At 48.6% G+C, this 20626-nt stretch overlaps 1 protein-coding gene across 1 annotated transcript in view; it reads left to right on the top strand.

Moving 5' to 3' along the window:
* SPTB (spectrin beta, erythrocytic) overlaps positions 1–20626 on the top strand; it is a 128692-nt gene that overhangs the window by 55021 nt on the left and 53045 nt on the right. The window contains exon 2 of the mRNA XM_082616970.1: positions 3983–4181. Coding sequence (XP_082473096.1) covers positions 4034–4181 — 148 coding nt within the window. The 5' untranslated portion in view covers positions 3983–4033. The remainder of the gene's footprint in view (positions 1–3982; positions 4182–20626) is intronic.

Genomic DNA, 20626 nt, shown 5'->3' with positions numbered 1-20626 from the left:
TTTGTTGCTGCTCATGTTTGTGTGGCACAGGAAAAGAGGGGATAGGGTTGGGAGGGAAAGAAAAGAACATCCATCCTCTGCTGCTCAGCGCTGTGGGAAGGGCTGAAGTGAGCTCTACCTAGGGCTCTGGCAGCACCCTGCAGGTGGGGAAAGGAGCTGCCACGGCAGCCACCTCCTGGGTTCCTACCCGCCCTGGGAATTAACTGAGCATAGCACGTGGGCTTGAAATTCCGAGGCCTAACACCTGATCTCAGAAGCAGACGGGTGCCTGGGCACATGAGCGAAGGGCAGAGCTGTGGGTTGCATCAGTGATGTTGTGAAATCCATTTCCCAGGCAGGCGCTCCTGCTGCAAGTGAGTGCGCTGTGCGATCCCATGAGCTTTTCAGTACTGAGCTGTGGGCAAGTCTTCTAGGGACCCATGCCACTCAAAGTGTAACCTGGGGTCAGGGGGCGGCAGAAGCTCGCTGTGTGAGGCTGAGCCTCGGACTGTGCTTTTGGAGACGGGCCTGCCCCGCTGCTGAGCAGGCAGGTTGATGGACAGGGAAGGTGGGCTCTCCTGGGCACGGAGTCCCACAGACCACAGAAGACCCACCTACAGTCTGACGAGGGTCTGGTGGGTTGCGAGAAGGGCTTCTGGGGGGCTTCAGGGTGAACTGGGGAGTAAATGGACATGGAACTACTTCTTATACCTTTTTTCCTGGGTGGGCTGGCAGGGAAGGGAGGTGCAATTTGGGGTCTATTTTTAGCCATGGAATTGCTGTCTGCCATACTCAAGGAGGGCCAGTCTGGCTGCATAGATGACTTATGTCCTTAAAAACGTGACTGAATCACCTTGGCTCCAAGTTCCCCTCCAATATCAACTTAAATGTCATTTCCATGACCCCCCCTTTTGGTTAGGTGTCCCCACCATGTGTCCCCAGTCTATGCTGTTCTTTTCAGTCATGGTGGTTTCTTTATTGCCATGCCTTTGAAGGGCCGTTGTGACAGTTATGGGTGACCCTGGGTTGAATTTGGTTTTAGGCCTATTTTGTTTTGTTTTGTTTACCTGGAATAACCATCTGTAGCTTTCCTGTTTTCTTATTTTCTTCTCTTCTGCCTCTCACACCTGATTCTCCCCTTGCCGCTGAGCACACTGGCCCAGCCCCCAGCCCCTTGGCCCTGATGGGATGCCATCTGGGCAGGCTGCTGGGGTGGGCATGGCTGGGGGAGGGGGCAGGAGGAAGAGGGCCTCTCTTTAGTTTCTGAATCTCTTTCCTTGGTGTTTGTCTTCAGGGACCTGACTCTTCTAAAAAAAAAAAAAAGAAAGAAAGAAAAAACACCTTGCGTTGTGTGTTTAGATGCACACATGTGTTTTTTTCACGTTCGGGCAGAGCCGCTGCCCGGCTGCAACCTCCTCCGAGCTGCAGTCGCAGGCGGCACGGGCGGTTTTAAGCAGGGTGACTTGCTGTCGAGTGGCTGCTCTTCTGCTGCCGGGGCCATCAGTCTTGTCTTGAATGCCCGGTCCTGCTGGTCTGCCCGCTCAGGCTCATCTTTCTGGGGCAGACTTATTTACGGAGCCGCGGCAAAGGTAATCTCACTCCCTGGGCCCCGCGGCCTGGGCCCCTCTCAGCCACGCTTAAAAATAGCCTGAGACGAGAAGGAGAGCCAGGGTCTGGTTACCTCCTGCACGCACGATCTGATCTCACCTCGCCTTCTGCATCTGGCAGCTCGGCCCTGCTCAGGGGCCAGCGGTCAGCCTGTCAGCCCCTCCCCACTCACAGCTCCAAGCTGGTGGTGGTTTCCCTTAAGGGAAGTAGGGAAGGGCGTGCTGGAGGGGGGAGGGCCCTCCCAGCCACCTCTGCGGGGCCAGCCGAGTGGGACATCTCAGCCCTGGAAGCAGCGCGTCTGTGCAAGACGACAGGCTGTCAGAAGGGACGAGGGTGTGCTGGATCCCAGGCCTGGAATCACGGCGGGTACCCAGTGGGGTGATGGCTGGCTCCCCTGCCTTCATCATCCCTCCCCCCATCCCTCCCCCAGCCCACCCCCTGCCCGCCGCATGAGTAGCAAACATCTTGGCCAAGCCCTGGAAGCCCGGGAATGCCCTCTGTCCCCGTGTGCCATGTTCTTTCCCCACCTGCTTTCATAAAGTGACCTCTTCCCAGTTTGGCCTCTTCCCGGCCGCAGCAGTAATTCCCGAGATGACCTTGGGGAGGCCTCATCCTAGGAGGCCTTGGTTTCCTCCCTTATGCAGTTAGGGTGGATAATTCCGGCTCCTCCTGTCTTACCTCAAAGGCCTGTGGTGGGATTGATTAATCAGATGGGGGAAAATGAGCCTGAAGTGATTCTGTCTGAAAACTAAGGGCTCTGGCGCTGCAGTCACGCTTGGATTGGTGAATGGGCTTCACTTCTTCCTCAAGCGTGTGCCTGCTTGGGTGGCGCGTGTGTGTGCTGGACTGAGTGTGTGTGTGATGTGCATGTGTATGCACGCGCCCCGGGAGAGAGTGGCTAACCTCACAGCTCACTCGCTGTCGACACTTGTCATTTGTCTGCCTCACAGCCTCCCCTACTCCCATCCCTTTTGTTCTCTTGGATAGGAAGGCTCTGGGCTCCCTGTTCTGTGTCAAGGACTTGATCTTGGAGTCCCGTAAGCTCCCTGGGGAGAGGACTGAAGGGCAGGTACAGGGGAGGAAGTGAAGACTGAAGGGAAGCCAGTCTTTTTCCAAAGACCCTGGACATTCAGGACCCAGCCTGGCCTCTCTGGCCTCCTGTCCCGCTTTTCTCTCTGACCTTGCCCTCATCTCCAGTTATATCATAAGGTTCCTAAGTTTTACCATGCCCTTTCTTACCTTCAGAACAGTGCACCTGCTCTTTATTCCTCTTGTTTGGACCCATTCCTTTCCACCTATCCCTTTATAGGATGCCTCCAAGCTTCCTCTAGGAATCAGCTCAAAGTCTCCTTCCCCGGATACCCAGCCCCTAGCACGCGTCCCTCATGCTCCCTCATCCTTTCCTAGTTGTGGCACAGCATCACACCTTATTGTAACTACTTCTTCAATCCTCTGTCTTGCTGCCAGAGTATAAGCTCCACAAGGACAGGGCCCTTCCTGTCTTACTCATAATTGCCTGGCACAGTGCCTGCCACCTCGTAGGGACTTGGCGCATATTTGAAATAATCATGAATGAATGAGTATCGTGAATGAATGACGGGCAAGTGAGGAACCCAGTGCTCCCAATGCCCATGTTCATGGCACAGATGAACACACACGGCTCCGCTGTCGGTGGGATCCCCTCACCGCCCCACACCACCATCATGCCTGGGATGCGACAGGAGAGCTTGTCCAAGCGCCTGGGCGTACTTCAGAGAAGGCAGAACCAAGGGCCCAGCTTTCTGAATGTTTGCTGCAGGGAAAGAACTCGGAGGGCTCTTGGGCAGGCACTGGGAGGACTTAACTTTCCCCAGTGCAGCTGCCGGGGCTGGTGGCACCAGTGGCATCTTAAAGCTCATGCTCTCCTCTCTCCCCACGGATTCATGTTTGAGTCAGACTCAGCCAACTCCCAGCTTCTCCCCTCTCCTGCCCTGTCCCCACCTCCCTGCCAGGTTGGGTCTGGCCCCAGTCCACAGGATGGGGCTGCTATTCCCAGCTCGTCCATGCCAGATTCTGGCTCCCAGGAGAGCCAGCCCCCTTGGTGGCCGCGGCAGTGGGTTTGGAGGCAGCGGGCCTGCCTGCGACTGACGTCTCCACCTGCTGGCTGTCCTGACCCTTGCTGCATGCAGCTCTCCGTCCCCACCGCCACTGCCACCGTTGCCGTTGCTGCTGCTGCTGCATTATTTTATACCTGACAACCTGGAGACCCTGGGTAGGAAGCATGGCCAGGCAGAGGGCACCGTGTGCTGCTCCCACAAGGATCTACTCCTGTTGGATGCTCCAAATAGGTTTCCCCTGAGACAAAGTCCAAGGGGGTGGGCACTAACCCTCTGACTATGTTGCTGTCCGCCCCCAGGGACCCTTCCATGAAGACTGAGGCAGGCGTAGCTGCTGAGAGCCTGCTGACATGACATCGGCCACGGAGTTTGAAAACGTGGGCAACCAGCCACCGTACAGCCGGATCAATGCCCGCTGGGATGCCCCGGATGATGAGCTGGATAATGACAACAGCTCAGCCAGGCTCTTTGAGAGGTCCCGGATCAAGGCCTTGGCAGGTACTCTTTGGGGCCGTGGCGGTTAGGGGAGCTGCTCGCCTAATCCCGAGGTTCACTACCCTTCCCGCCTGTGGTGAATCCTCTGTGTGCGTTGGCATGAGCCCTAGCAGGGCGGTGATGGAGACATGGCTGCGTGGCTCAGAGGCCAGGGCCCCTCGGGAGGGAGCACAGATCAGGCAGCCTCTCCTCCACATGTCCCCCACTTCCTCCCAGGTGTGAGGTGCTGCCAGGTGGGCCCTTGGCCTCAACCTCTGTCCTGAATGACCTGTGTCCGAAGTCAGAAGTAAAAGAAGGTCTGGGCAAAGGAGTGTGTGAGGGGCGGGACAGCCGGGCAGAGGTGCGTGGACCTCATTATGTACCTCGATCCCCCGCCTGGTCCTGGATAGAGGAACTGTCGTCATCTTCTCTGTGGCCCCGAAAGGAAAGGGTAATTTGATAGGAAACTGAGAACAGATAACGTCTTCCCCACACTGCCTCAGAAAGGAGGATTTTCTGGACTAAACCTCTTATCAAACTGGAATTAGATTTTTAAAAAAATTAATTTATTGATTTTTGGCTGCGTTGGGTCTTCGTTGCTGCACGCAGGCTTTCTCTACTTGCGGCGGGCGGGGGCTATTCTTCGTTGCGGTGCGCGGGCTTCTCACTACAGTGGCTTCTCTTGTGGAGCGCAGGCTCTAGAGCGCAGGCTCAGTAGTTGTGGCGCAAGGGCTTAGTTGCTCCACGGCATGTGGGATCTTCCCGGACCAGGGTTCGAACCCGTGTCCCCTGCATTGGCAGGCGGATTCTTAACCACTGCGCCACTAGGGAAGTCCCTGGAATTAGATTTTTACTTAGCAGGTTCACAATAGATTTGTGTGTGTGTGTGTCTGAGAGAGAGGGGGAGGGAGAGAGAGAGGGAATCTTTAATCTCTCGTGGAAATGGCTTCTCCTCCTCCTGCTGGCTGAGATCTGATTCTTGGGATTTTTCCCCCCCTTCAACCCCTGTGACCATTGCCCCCATGGAGCCCTGCCCAGGGTAGCTATGTTCTGACCCTAAGTCCTTGACCAATAAAGAGAGTTTGGGTTACATGGGGTAGTGTATGGGTCTAAACTGGGAAAGGGGTGGATTCCTTCACCTGCTCCACCAGTGATCGGCCCAGAGCAGACTCGTTTCCCCCATCATTGATTGTTCCATCTTCTGCCTTGTTTGAAGGGCACAGCTTTCCCATAAGCACTCTCTGGGATGATTCTCCCACTGCCCCTCGCTCATGGCCCTCTCTGAGGTTCCTTGTGGCCCTCTCTGAGGTTCCTTCCACCTTTTCTCCCTCCACTCTGTTCCCAAGTGTCTGGGTCTCCAACTGACCTTGAGTCATGAGCAGGTCCCCTCTGAAGCTGTGATGACATTTCACCTCTGGGTTTCCCATCCCTGTAAAAGGGATCGGGTAGCTCATTCCCTTGTCACGGTGGAGAATCTTTTCAGGTCTCAGCCATCACCCTTTTGGTCCTTGCTCTTTGCAGGAAACTCCCTTTCTTCTTCCTTCATCTCCTCCTCACCATCCCTTACCCCACAAAATCCTTCCTTGGTTTTCCTAGGGGATGTATAATGGCACCAACCCCAATGTAATTTTAACCTCTTTAAATAACCAAACTTGGAACCCTTGCCTTTGCCAGTCTGGTGACCTTTGTGTCTCATGCTGGCTGGGTCTGGCTGCAGTGACCCTGGGATACAGCTGGAGGGAGAGCGATACTGTGTTCCATAAAGTTTGCCAAAGAACAGCTAGAGGAGTGGGGCTGTATTTTGTGTTTCACAGGTAACTTGTTTTTTAAGAAATCAAGGTAAATTCCATTTTAACAATTATCAATCACATTCCTACTATGTGTAAAGCTAAACTCCTACCCAGACATGAAGGTGGAGAGGAGAGGAACACAGAGTTGGATTCAACATAGTATCTGTCTCTGAGGAGTTTATGATCTATTAGGGAAATGAACAATGTTCATAATTAATTAGCATGAGTAGAATTAGAGAAGAACTATGGGAAAGACACATAATTAAATAGCAATGAGAGAACAAAGGGGGAGATGCAGGGAGCATCAGGGACTTGTCTATGGAAGAGGTGGCCCTGGGGCCGGGGATTGAAGGGTGTGTGTGGTCCTGACAGGCCGATGGGCTAAGAGTTGGTCCAGTTGGCCGGTCTGTGTGGTAGCCTGGCCTGATGGATGTGCAGCTGGGGAAACTGGTGGAACTGGGTTGAGCAGGAAAGGGCCTCCATCAGCCTTGCCTGCTCCTCACTATGAGTGTGCATCTCATCTATCAAAGCATCTGAAAGCCCCCCAGAAGGAGCGGAACCACAGAGCGTAGAGTTGCAAGTAAACATGCAAGTTTGGGGTCCATTCAGGATTTTTTAAAACAAAGAAAACCCTAACCAGTTTACTGAATTTCTCTCCTGAGAGCCCACTCTGAGTGACCTGTGGGAGAAGCTAAAGCTTTGAGAAGGTCCAAAGTAGAGTGGCTGGGTAGGCAGAGCAGAGAAAGGCAGCGTCAGTCTCCCACACCCACCTCCCCACTGGTTTTAACTTCTTGACGTTTTTCTCTTCAGTGCCGACTTTGGGGCTGCCTTGGCAGTCTAGGTGGGGTCAGCCTTTCCAAAGAGGCTTAGGAAGCAGAGGCTGCCTTTGGTCCCTATTACTCCAGCGTGCTCTGAGGCCACTCCCCCACTCCCAGGAGTACTACGGCAAGGAAGGCGTGCAGCCCTGTATTTCTTAAAAGATGGCGGTGATCTGCTTTGTAGGTATAGATGGCAGCGTTAGAGATGTTGGCCTGGTCTTTCCCATCTCAAATCGAAGGTCCTGGGATGAGGAGGAAAATGTCACAAGACCCAGATTGAGGTCTTGGTTCCACTGCTAATGCTATTGCCATGGAGGACAGTTCAGTCAATCTCCTGGGTTTTTCTTTTTATAAATTTATTTTATTTATTTTATTTTTGGCTGCATTGGGTCTTCGTTGCTGCATGCAGGCTTTCTCTAGTTGCTGCGAGCTGTGGCTACTCTTCGTTGCGGTGTGCAGGCTTCTCATTGCGGTGGCTTCTCTTGTTGGGAGCACTGGCTCTAGGCGTGTGGGCTTCAGTAGTTGTGGCACAGGGGCTCAGTAGTTGTGGCTCGCAGGCTCTAGAGCACAGGCTCAGTAGTTGTGGCACATGGGCTTAGTTGTTCCGTGGCATGTGGGATCTTCCCGGACCAGGGCTCGAACCCGTGTCCCCTGCATTGGCAGGTGGATTCTTAACCACTGCGCCACCAGGGAAGCTCCCAATCTCCTGTTTTACACAATGAAGACAGTAGTATTTTCCCAAGGTTGTTGTGAAGATCAAGTAAGATAAGGTTTATGGAAGTTATTTTATTAATAAAATACTAGGTGAATGTTAGTATTTACAGGAAATCTTCTTAGGAATAGTATCTTTCTTTTTTTTTTTTTGGCCTTGCGGCTTGTGGGATCTTAGTCCCCCAACCAGGGATCGAACCTGGGCCCTTGGCTGTGGAAGTGCTGAGTCCTAACCACTGGACCGCCAGGGAACTCCCAGGAATAGTATCTTTCTGTCCCTTCTCTTCTCCCAACTTCAGATATTCAAGTTCATCAGCTCAGTCAATGTCCCAGTTACCTTGACCTGTTCCAGGGCCAGTTTCTTCCCTCTTAACCCCCACGCTCCTTCATCTTAGAAGGCTTGGGTTGGAAAAGAGAGCCAGGGACCAGCGAAATTAGGCTAATGCTTGCACTTCGAGCTCTTGGCTTGGTCCCCAGGGACCCAATGGCCATGGGGATGAAGCCCGCTGCTATGCAGATCTTTCTCCAAAGGCATCCAGCCTGGATCCCAGGTGTGTGTCTGCCATCAGCTGGGTGACAGGAAGGCTCAAGAAACCAGAGGACAGTGAGGCCTTGTGAGATGCTCTTCCTAGTGTGGCAGCTCCTCCTCGTCCCTCTCTGCCTAGTGACCTGTGGTTAGAAGACTTGCATTAGGTTAGCTGGACTCCATCTATTCTACCTCTTAAGTTGTCTTCCTCTCAGCTCCAAAAGAAGCACTCCTTATTCAGCCTTTCAGACCATTCACGGCTCTTCCTCCCAGGGCCGAAATAAACAAGCCCTCTGGTTATTCTGCCTGGAAACTGCCACGCTGGTATACAAATACCTGACTCCTCTCCAGAATGAATTACTCTGGGTTCGAAACTGGATCAGCCTGACTAAAGTGAAAGGGGAGGTGGGTAAGAAAACACTGCAGGAGGCTCCTGGATGGGGATGGATTTGACCTTGGCATGCCAAGGGGAGCGTTGGGGGCCCAGCAGGAATATTTGCAGGTAGGTCGCCGGGCAGATGTTGCTCTCAGTGTCAGCCTCTAAAGCTGGCAGCGCTTCCTGAGGTTCAGTGGGGGCTAAGTCCTGGGGCTTCTTCCTGAATGGGAGGCCATTCTCTGCTTTGGTGACTGCCTCTGGCACCCTCCTACTTTTCGGACTTGCTTTGAAAGTTAGAGGAAGGGGAGCAGCTGGAAAGCCCAAGCTCCTATCTCTCCAAGAGGTTCCAGCCTTCGTGTTTCAGTAAAAAAGAAAGCTCCCAGTGTCTCCTCGATCCATCGTCATCGTCACTCACCCCATTTCCTGTCCTTCATACTGGGTGCCATTAGGCAAACATTTGCGGGTCTGAATGAGGGACGAAGCACTGCAGGCTGCGGGGAATTTTCGGCCAGAATGCCTGCCCTTTGTGCCCTCTTTCCTCATCCCAGAGGAGGCCTCTGCCTGCACACACCCTCGCAGCTGGTTGTGTACCCCTGTGATCTGGGTGAGGATGCTGCCTCGGGGCAGATGTGGCTGCACTGGGCGGTGGGGGGTGGGGGTGGGGGGTGGTTGGAGGAAGGCAACAGAAAGATGCCCTGAAAAGAGAAACCTTGTGCATTAGCCTCCAGCCCACGTCCCCTGCCTGTCTTATGCACGCACACAGCTCAGCCTCCCCGCATCCCAAGTGCCTCCCGCTGCGTGATTTGCAGCTCATTGGTGCAGAGGCATCTGGAAGGTTGCAGTGCAGAAAGCAGGCTGGGGCCTCTGAGGAGGCTGTGAGGAGGGGAGGACCCGACACGTCCTTTCTCCCCTTTTCTGGCTCATTGAAAAATTACTAAGGGACAGACTACACAGAGCCTCCCTTTTAAGACAAAATGCACAAAATTGTGTAGCCCACTCTGCTTTTGCCTTTAAATCAGAATCCAAGTCACGTTTCAAACTAGAGACGTGCTTCCTTTCCACATTCTCTCTTTGTAGCCTTCTTACTAGAAATGAGGTGAGGCCAGAGGTGAGGTTGCTTTAGGACAATTCAGAGAATGCAACAGGGCAGCGGGTGCACTGCAGGCCATGTCCCTGTACTCTGAAGCACATGGCTTCTGCCACTCTGAACCTTGAATGTCTTCCAGACCCACTGTGCCCAGGCCCCAAGGTTAAGTTCTGTGACCGGCAGGTATTCCATCAGAGCTTTAGGACAGTGGCACTCCCTGCCCACCAGCCTGGACCCTCCGGAAGCACTCCCCAGAGAGGGTGGTATGGACTCCTTCCTGACTCTGGTGGCAAAAAGTGATGCTTAGTCTCACCCCACCTGTACCAGGATGACTCTGAGCCCAGGTGCCCCAGCTGTGTGAGAAGGGCTTTGTGTCCAAAGGGTGAATGATTTCTTTCAGAGAGCAGGATTCCATCACAGTTGTGCCAGGAGGGGTCAGCAGCTTCTTGGCAGCCTGTTAAGTTGACAGTTTCAAAAACAGCTGCTGGAGACCAAGGCCTCAGGTGTGCATGGTCCAAATGCCTCTCTTAAGCTAACTGTGAGAACAAAGATGGTGTCATTAACGAGACATTTTTAAAATGTTTTCTTCTCAGATTTCAAAACATGGAGTGGAGTTCTATTTAGAGACTAGATACTGGGAAAATGTACTATTCACAGAAATATCTTTAATCATCAGCAATCATTTTAATGTGCTGTCAGAAGAAAAAAAATAATTGGCTCAGCAGCTCTCTCTTGGAGGTCAGCCATTGTGAGTTCTCCTTCTTCCCCTGAGACAGGCCACTGTGCAGAGAAACCTGCCATTTACCTGTGTAGACCAACCTACGAGGGAGGCCAGTGTGCCACCTTCACTGTGTGGTCCAGGGCAGTTTCCCCTGCCCAGGACATAACACTTTCTCCCATTGTCCCCTCTTGATAAAAGCTGTTCCTCCTCTTTGAGAATGCTTTGCAGAACCACAGCTGTTCCTCTGTTCTGGGTGACTGCTATCTATCATCATGAAGATGCTTTATCAAATATTAATACACCGAGGTTAATAATGAGACTCTGTTCCCTCCCTGTGCGGCGCAGTCTGAGCGAGCCATGTTAATAGCCTCCTCCATCTTTGGGACATTCCTATGGGCTGTCAGCTTCATTCCCAAGGGCAGGTTCTGACACCAGGCCTGGGCTGTGCTTCTGGCTCCTGGGAGCAGCCAGCACTCCCTCCCTTCTCCCCCCATGGGGTCCCCCCTGCGTGCTGCTTGGCTGAAGAGATGCCAAGAGTGTCATTTTCAGAGCATCTGTGGCAAGTGTTCGTTTTCCCTTTTTATCATGTCACTGAGAAAGAATGACAGGGAGGCTGGTAGCAGCTTAGTCTCTGGGAGAATTTTGCCTCCAAACCCTTTGGCCTTCAGACTCTGGAAACTGGATCAACCAGGGCACCTTGTCCTACAGTCTAGTGAGAAATAGATCAGATAATCACACATGTGTCTTTGTACATATAGACATGTATGTCATGACAAACGATGATAAATGCTATTAACTGGGAACTGTGCGTTTATAACATAACCCACAGCTTATAACTCACCCAAGGATGAGTAGGGGCTTGTTTTAGTGAGAGTGTGGACTGGTGGGTGGAGACAGGAGGGGCAGACAGGAGCCACATCACGGGGGCCTTAAAGGCCATGGGTATCTTGGCCAAGCAGCAGGTAACTCAAAAGCGGTGGCTGGGCCTCCCTGGTGGCGCAGTGGTTGAGAGTCCGCCTGCCGATGCAGGGGATACGGGTTCGTGCCCCGGTCTGGGAGGATCCCATATGCCGCGGAGCGGCTGGGCCCGTGAGCCATGGCCGCTGGGCCTGCGCATCCGGAGCCTGTGCTCCGCAACGGGAGAGGCCACAACAGTGAGAGGCCCGCATACCGCAAAAAGAAAAAAAAAAAAAAAAAAAAAAAAGCGGTGGCTGAGGAGTTTAATGAGGGGATTATTTGCAAAGGAGTGGCAGAGTTGAAGGGTCAAAGGGTGGGAGCCTTTAGCAGGGAGAGCTATAGGCTCTCAGGACAGGGGCTGTGGCCTTTAGTAAAGGGCTGGATGGATGGCACTTCTCCCAACCCATGAAAGTGCTTTTCACAAAGAAGTGACATGGTTATGTTTAGCTTTGAAAGATCACTCTGGCCTCAATGGGGAGAACAGGTTGTGGAGAGGCTGCACAAGAGTCCAGGAAAGAGAAGGTGGCAATGAGGGTCAGCTTGGTGGCCACAGGGAGCAGAAAGTGGTCCATCCCCACCACGTCATTCTTCTGTCCTCCTGCGGCTATCACGGAGTTTCCCCAGTGAGGTGACCTTGGCCAACTTACTTTTCTGCTCCTCCAGGCCTTAGTTTCCTCACCTATAACACAAGGGGCTTGACGCGGGAGGTCTTCCCAGCTCGTAGCCTGGGAAGAAGCTCCCTTGAGGTAGCGCTGACCACATGCCTTTACCCTGAACCGAGGAGCTTTGGCTCCTGGCTTTGGGGAAGGGAATTGATCCTTTTCAGTAAATCAGTGGGTTCTCCAGAAATTCTCTCTGTTTATTAAAGGCTAGGCTGAGGCTGGGTTCCTGGACCATCTTGACTTCTGCAGCCTTGTGTTCTCAGCGAGTGTCATCTCTCCATGCAGCCACCACCTGTGTGCATGGCAACAGTGCTTGGTGTTTATACAGCTGCTTAGTGTTCTAGGTGCTTTCTAACCAGATGACCTCACCGACCCTTCAGCCACTCTGAAGTAGGCAAAGTGTAGCTATCACCATCCCCTTTATAGATGAGGGAGGTCACATGGCAGGAAGTGCCAGGACAAGACGGGGATCCCAGGGTGTTAAAATCAGCCCTGTGCCGTCGAGGCTACAGCACTTGAGCTTTCTTGAATGTCCTTCAGACCTGCATGATCTCCCCCTCCACACCCCACCTGATACATCGGAATGGGAAAGGTTTGCTTTCACCAGCAGCCTCTAGAGCCTCTTTGATCAAAACCCTGAACTCATTTTTACTTCTGTCTTACAGCCTCCAAATGCTGTCACCTGCCAGGGCTAAATGACCCTTGTTCTGTGATGCTGTCCAGATCGGTGCCTGTCCGTATTTCCATAGTTCACGTTAGTGGGGCCACGGCACCTCAAAGACTTTTGCAGCCACCTCCAAGCTGGCTTCCCGGGCTCCAGCCTCTCCCCTGTCCAATCCCATTTGTGCAGGGCACTTAGAATCTTTATCCTCCAACACATTTTTAGTGAAATGTCACTTTATCTGGCTCTTCTTTTCCCAGAGTATAAAGTTCAGATTCCCTAGACTGTCCTTTTTTTGTTTTGTTTTGTTTTGCTGTACGCGGGCCTCTCGCTGTTGTGGCCTCTCCCGTTGCGGAGCACAGGGTCCAGACGCGCAGCCTCAGTGGCCATGGCTTACGGGCCCAGCCGCTCCGCGGCATATGGGATCCTCCCGGACCGGGGCACGAACCCACGTCCTCTGCATCGGCAGGCAGACTCTCAACCACTGCGCCGCCAGGGAAGCCCCCCTAGACTGTCCTTTGACTTCTTTGCTCTGATGCGTTAACTGCTTCTCTCCCTCACCCCCAAAACATGCACCCACATACCTACATGCACCCACAAATACACATTTGCCAGTTTCCACCAGAGGCTTTGAACAAGACCCCTCTTTCCTTCCCTGCCATTCTAAAACCATTATCATCTTCAAGTCCCAGATCAAAACTAGTCTTCTTCAAAAAAATTTTTTTTAATTTAAACTGTTCTATGATAACTTCTCTTTTCCTATAATATATAAAAACTATTTTTTTAAAAAATAGGGTGATTGCTTTTGTATCTTTAAACATTTTAATACACAAGAATATATATTTAGTGTAGAAAAGATTAGAAAAGCAGATAAAAAAGAGAAAACTAGAGACATTGTTAATATCCCATATAGATATTGTAATGCCTATGGATATATGACTGTGCATGTATATGTATAAATATTAATATTATCTATAATCTTAGAATGTTTTTCACTGAGCAATATATTATGCATATTTTTTCATATCTGTAAACATGCAGATTATAATTTTCATGGCTGTATAGTCTTCCTTTGTATTAATGTACCCAGATCTAGTTAACCAGCAACTTAGTGTTCAACTCTGATCGCTTTTAGAGTCAGTCTTGTGTGCTTCATTCTTACACATCAAAGAGTATGTATATATTCAAATATTCATTTGCATATGTAGTAAGCATCTTAAAGTTCTCTCTTAGAATCAACCCTAGTTGGATCTTAAATCCTTATGGGCAGGAGAACTATGTTCTTGCTGTTCACAATACCAGTGTAATGAAAGTTGATTGGTTGAAAGAAAAATTCCTCTCCAAACTAAACAGGAAGAGTAGAATTTGTGCCAGCATCATCATTTATGATGTGTCCCTGAGGGTCTGCCCCATGCTAGGCTTTATAATGGATTGGCATCTGTATCATTGAGGTTTGTCACAAGTTCATGGGAGTTAAAGTATCCCTTGCTCAGGTTCCCTAAGCTCTTGGCTTCCTGACATGAGAAGGAGGGAAATCCCAAGTTGTAAACCTGCAAAGGGCTCAACATTAAATGCTTGTTTCCAGGCCCAGGCTAGTGGTCCATGGCCTCCCATGGTGCCTTTTCTCCCACTTGCCTTTCTGACCACCTAGCTTTACTGATAGCTTAAAGCCATGTGCTGGTAAAAATACAGACTTGCTCAAGAAGGATACCTATTTGATTTTCATCAGTCATTTATTCCTCGGGGTTTGAGTTTTATACCCTATTTTTCTTCATGACATCTGTCGTTTCTTACTATAAAAGTAATACATGTTCATTACAGATATTTTAGTAACCATAGATAAGCAAAAAAATGTCACCCACAGTCTTAATACCCAGCTATAACATAGCCCAACATTAACTTTTTTCTATGAATCTATGCATATAGGTCTGCAATATTGGGTTCATATTATGCATGTGGTTTTATAATCTGAATTTTCCCTCAAAATGTATTATAATATCCTTTCTTGCCATTGAAAGGTCTTCTCCCACCTTCTTCATATATAGGCTGCTATTCTCTACTTTTGAGAGCAGATTTCTAACAGAGAAAAGAGGGAGAGGCATGAAACAGTCAAGGAATTTTACAGGAAGCCATGGCAGGAATAAATAGATGGGCCTAGAACTGGGTGACTGTTTCCAAAGATAAGATATTTCAGCTTTACCATTTAGCTCAAGAACAGCCAATGGGTAAAAGGCTCTTATTTTTATAACAGCCCCACTGGGGACTTTTAATGACAAACTTCCAGGATGTCCATGACTTCAGGAGGTAGAGCAGGTACCAGAGTGGGCAGGGCCAGCAGCTACTGTGCTACTGGCAAGAATGGTGGAGGGAGGTTGAAGGAAGAACCAAGAGGAAGTCTGGAGAAGTGCAACACAAGAGAAGGAAAGAGCCTTGACCTTAAGGGGAGGTGTGTGCTTTGATACCTCTGTAGGGAATATTCTAGAGGGCAAGTCCTTAGCGTGGCTGTGTGGCCGCAGTGGGGCAGAGTGTACCTCGCTGCCCTCAAGACCCACAGACCTCACTCCCAGGCTCTGTCCCAGGGTGGGGAGGGTGTCACAGGAGTGTTCTCAGCTCATAAACCTTCTCCCTCTCCCTTCCACCTCTCTCGTGGGCTCAGGTGGTTAACTATGCTTATGATTTTTGTCTGGTGAAAAGTCCCTGGCGCGGGAGTGCACAAAGGAACTAAACTATCTTGGAGAAGAGGGTGAGAAAAAGTTTAATATTTTCTTTAGGAAAAGAAAAGTGTGGGAATTCCCTGGTGGTCCAGTAGCTAGGACTCTGCACTTCCACTGCAAGGAGCCCAGATTCAATCCCCGGTCGGTCGGGGAACTAAGATCCCGCAAGCTGTGCAGTGCAGCCAAAAAAAAAATGATGATTGTTAATATATTTCCATGTGTTCTACAAACAGATAAAGCCTTGGAAAACTGGCTCATTTTAAAAAAAGAAAAGAAAAGTGTATTTCTGTATTGAATAAGTGATATAGACACCCAGAGGGTAAAACTCAAAAGATACAGAAGGGCAAATCAGTTTCATTCCCATCTCAGTCCTCCAGACCCAGTTCTTTTCCCACAGCCAGTGTTATCAGTTTTTCATGTATCTTTCCAGGAATGTTTTATGCATATATTAGCAAATGGTCTATATTGTTTTTCTCAGCTTTTTTTTCACCATATGTTGTCCCTTATTGTTCTTTTTTCCCCACCCAATGTATCTTTCTTTTTTTTATTTTATTTATTTTTGGCTGCATTGGGTCTTCGTTGCTGTGTGCGAGCTTTCTCTAGTTGTGGCAAGTGGGGGCTATTCTTTTTTTTTTTTTTTTTTTTTTTTTTTTTTGCGGTATGCGGGCCTCTCACTGTTGTGGCCTCCCCCGTTGCGGAGCACAGGCTCCGGATGCGCAGGCCCAGCGGCCATGGCTCACGGGCCCAGCCGCTCCGCGGCATATGGGATCCTCCCAGACCGGGGCACGAACCCGTATCCCCTGCATCGGCAGGCGGACTCTCAACCACTGCGCCACCAGGGAGGCCCCAGGGGGCTATTCTTTGTTGCAGTGTGTGGGCTTCTCATTACAGTGGCTTCTCTTGTTGCAGAGCACGGGCTCTAGGCCCGTGGGCTTCAGTAGTTGCAGCACGTGGGCTCAGTAGTTGTGGCTTGTAGGCTCTAGAGGACAGGCTCAGTAGTTGTGACACACAGGCTTAGTTGCTCCACGGCATATGGGATTTTCCCGGACCAGGGCTCAACCCATGTCCCCTGCATTCTTAACCACTGTGCCACCAGGAAAGTCCCCCCACCCAATGTATCTTGAAGATTGTTTTATATTAGTACACAAGTAGCCTTCTCATTCTTTTTACAGATATAGTATTCCATTGTATGGACATATAATTTTCATTTAACCAGTCCTCTATTGGTGGACATTTAGGCTGTTTCCAATCTCCTGCTATTTCCAAAAATGCAATGAATAAACTTGTATGTAGATCATTTTGTAAATGTATGTCTATCTGAAGGATAAATTCCTAGAAGTGGAATTACTGGGTCCAAAAGTATCTATAGTTGTAATTCTGATCCGTCTTGCCAAATTGCCTTTTATACCCTCTCCAGCAGCGTATGAATGTTTTTTCCCCTGCATCCTTGCCAATGTGGTATTTTATCACACTTTTGGATCTTTGTGCATCTGATAAGTGAAACATAGTGTCTTGATGTACTTTCATTTCGCTTTTGGACTTTTAGTATCAAAATTTTAAAACATGCAAGAAAGTAGAGAAAAAGTACAAAGAATCACCTTGATTTAACTGTTAATATTTGGCCATATTTGCTTGTCCATTTTGGGGTAGGGGTATTTTTAAAGTAAATTGAATATTATCATGACATTTTACTATAATACTTAATTTATCATAATACTTTAGTATGAATATCTGAATAACAAGAGCATTTCCCACCTAGCTATAATTCTGTTATTACACCTAATATAATTAAGAATTCCATAATACAATTTAATACCAACTTAATATTCAAATTTTCCCAGTTGTCTCAAAGATGTCTTTTATGATTAGTTTGTTCAAACTAATTAAGGACTGTGTATTAAGTTTGTGTGTATGTGTATACTTGTAATTTGTACTTCTATTATGAATAGCCTGGACAACTTTTTATACATTTAAGAGACTTTTATAATTTTTTTCTATTAACTCTTTGTTCACATTCTTAGTCCATTTTGCTATTGGATTACTGATCTTTTTCCTTATTAATCTGTAGATGTTCTTTACATACTAGGTAAGTTAGCCCTTTGTGATATGAGTTACAGATAATTTTCCTTGTTTGTTTGACTTTGCTTATGGTATTATATCTCACACAGAACTTTTTTTGATGCAGTTGAACTTTCAATCTTTTATTTTATGGTTTTTGGATTTTGTTTCAGAGTTAGAAGGCCCTTCCCTACACTAACATTATAAAAAACATTCTATTATGATTGATTTTGGTATTTTTATGGTTTTATTTTTTACATTTCAATTTTTGACCACAGTGAAATTTATCCTGGAGATATGAATTTAACTTAATTTTTCCTGGATGGTCATCTAGTTTTGTCAACACCCTGTACCCAATAATCCATCTTTTCCCTTCACATTTGACGTGCCACCTTTATCAGATATTAAATGACTATATATACTTGGGACTATTTCTCTTCCATTGATGTGTCTATATATTCATATGCTAGTACCACACAGTTTCATTATTATAACTTTATACTATACTTTAATATTTGTTAGAAAAAACACCTGGGAATGTGGGTTACCCTTTATTACTCTTCTTTTCTGAAACTTTCCTAGCTATTTTTGTTTATTTTATTTATTTAATACATTTATTTATTTTATTTATTTTTGGCTGTGTTGGGTCTTTGTTGCTGTGCGCAGGCTTTCTCTAGTTGCAGTGAGACGGGGCTACTCGTTGTTGCAGTGTGCGGGCTTTTCATTGTGGTGGCTTCTCTTGTTGTGGGGCACGGGCTCTAGGTGCGTGGGCTTCAGTAGTTGCAGCACGCAGGCTCAGTAGTTGTGGCGCATGGGCTTTGTTGCTCTGTGGCATGTAGGATCTTCCCAGACCAGGGATCAAACCCATATCCCCTGCATTGGCAGGCAGATTCTCAACCACTGTGCCAGCAGGGAAGCCTGTTTTTGTTTATTTTTATAATGAGTTTTCTAATCATTTGTCTAGTTTCCCCCAAAATTTAAATTATATAATATACATATTTTTAAAATAATATTAAATATATAACTTTAGGGTAAATTGACATCTTTATGATATTGAGTTTTCCTATTCAAGAATTGGGTGTGATTTTTCCAATTGTTCAAATCTTTGGTGTGCCTTGGGAGACTTTATAGATTTATATGGATTTTACACAATTGTTTTAAAATTTAAGCTGAAATGTTTTGTCTTTTTATTATCATTGGGGGTTTTCCAAATTCCTATTTCAGGAAAGGATCCTGCCACCCCTTTAGTGTCTCCTTTTACCTCTAGGATTAAATCTAAACTTCTTAGCTTTTCCTTCAAGGCTTTCCACATCCGATTTAAAACCTATTTTCCACATGTTTTTCTTCTTACCTGTAGCTAGTCAGCAACCCCTGAACAAGCTCCATCCTTTTATGCATTCCGTCTTGTGGCTCCTCTCCTTCCTCTTCTGCCTGTGCAAAGTGGTTTTCTTCACGAGCCCCGCCTTGAGTGTCCTAGTTGGAGATGACCTCTCTCCTCTTTCACCCCTGACCATTTATTGTATGTGCCATTTATCTGGTAACTAATCCAATATTACCTTGTGACAGCTTTTGTATTATTAAATGAACTGCCCTTTATCTCTTGTGTGGTTGCAGAACTATTTGTGGGTCTGTGTCTCGTTTCCTCAACTAGATTGCAAAGCCCTTGGGGAGAGTGAGCCTGCCTTGTGCTCCCTGCAGCATCTGGGCCCTATAGGCAGTAACGATAGGAGCAGCAATGATATCAGTGATAGTTAATGTTTACCTCAAGCTTTCTTTCTGTGTGCTGGCTACTGTTTTAAGCACTTTCCATGTATGAACTCATTAGTGGGTAAACACTTGAGTTTTGTTGGGTTTATTTGACCTTAAATTAAACCTTTGAAGGGGGACATAAAAGAAAGGGCACTTGGTCACAATATCCAGACAGTGAGTCTAGCTAGCTGGTCAGAGAGGAAGGGGAGTTTTGTAGGGAAGAAGGAGGCTGGCCACAGCCTAGGAAGGAAAGGGGAGAGGAACAGGCAGCAATGGAGAGGCCCTGAGCTTGATGGTTGCAGAGACGTGAGTATTTTCTGAGGTTCTGGTAGCTTTGATTCAGGCCATGCTAGTGGACTTGCCCGCTTCCCCTTCACTGGCAGGGTTAGGGCTCTGGATATAAGGCCTGGCCCATGGCAGGGCCTTGCTGAGGCCTCTTTTCCACAGCGGTTCCCTGCAGGATGGCCCGGGTCTCCTGGGGACAGCAGGCCCAATGCTCAGCTGCCTCCGCGGCCTGTCCACACACTCCGGTCCTCCCACCTCTCCTGCACTCAGAAGGCTCCACTGAGTGCCTGCTGGGAGTGGATGCACTGAGCGAGCCGATGCGGAGCAGCCAGGGCTATGAGCTGATGGAAATTAATCCCCACCCCTCGGCCTTCCTCTCCTTATGACCATCATGAGCCTCGCAGAATCTTTCCCCTGTCTCAACACTGCAGACTGTTTTAGGGTACTGGGTTTCCTGGGCAATTGCACCCCCGCCTTCAAGTAAAATGCAGCCAGGAGGCCTCCTACCTGAGCTCTAAACCTGCAGCTCCAGCATTTTGGGGCCCAGGGAGCGTTATTTGTTGTTGAGAACTGGAGAGATCTAAGGGTGATTTACATCTGCACCGATGTGTGTGCCAGCCCAGCAGCCTAGAATTAAATTCCACGGCCCAGCTCTTCCTTACACTTCGCTGAGCACAAATAAACACATCTCAGCACCCACATAATAAACTCTTTAGATTCTTAAAGACAGGAAAAGGAGATGGGAAGAAAGGACTTTGACTTTTTGAGACACTTACCTCTAAAGGGGCAACAAATTTCAGCCCCTTAGACAAAGCTCCACCACCGGTTGGAAGGCTTAGCCTCTTACAGCACAGATCCGGTCTCTAGGGAGAGCATCGTGGGACTGAGGCTGGCTCTGTTGAATCTAAACAGGCTCCAGCATAAACGCAATTGCTTTCTGTCCAATATATCATCAGAACTTTAGTTACATTTTGCTGAAGCAGTCCTTGAAATCAGGGAAGTGGTCCAATAGAGTAAGGGGGCCTTTCCCCCTGAAACTTTGCCCAGAAGCCCAGAACAAACAAGTGCCATTTTAATTTTATATTTATTACAGATTTGTATAGTCACTAGTAGTATTTTTGTTCTTCTTGGAAATCTTATTTAGATGGCTTCCATAGAATTCTTTACATGTGACTCCAGCACTCATCATATTTATAATGGAGTTTGCGTCAAGGATGGGGGCTCCTTCCTGTCCTTGGCTGCCTCCCCCTCCACCCAGAGTCTGGCACCTAACAGCTGTACAGTGAACAATTGCTGAATGAATGAATAAGCAAATAAGGGGTCTGAGTTCCTAACACCAAAATAGCCATGAAGT

This window comes from Mesoplodon mirus, assembly GCF_964341445.2.
Source record: "Mesoplodon mirus genome assembly, chromosome: 4".
NCBI lineage: Eukaryota > Metazoa > Chordata > Mammalia > Artiodactyla > Ziphiidae > Mesoplodon > Mesoplodon mirus.
Note: the sequence above shows the minus strand (reverse complement) of the source record. Positions and strands in the feature narration are given on the sequence as shown.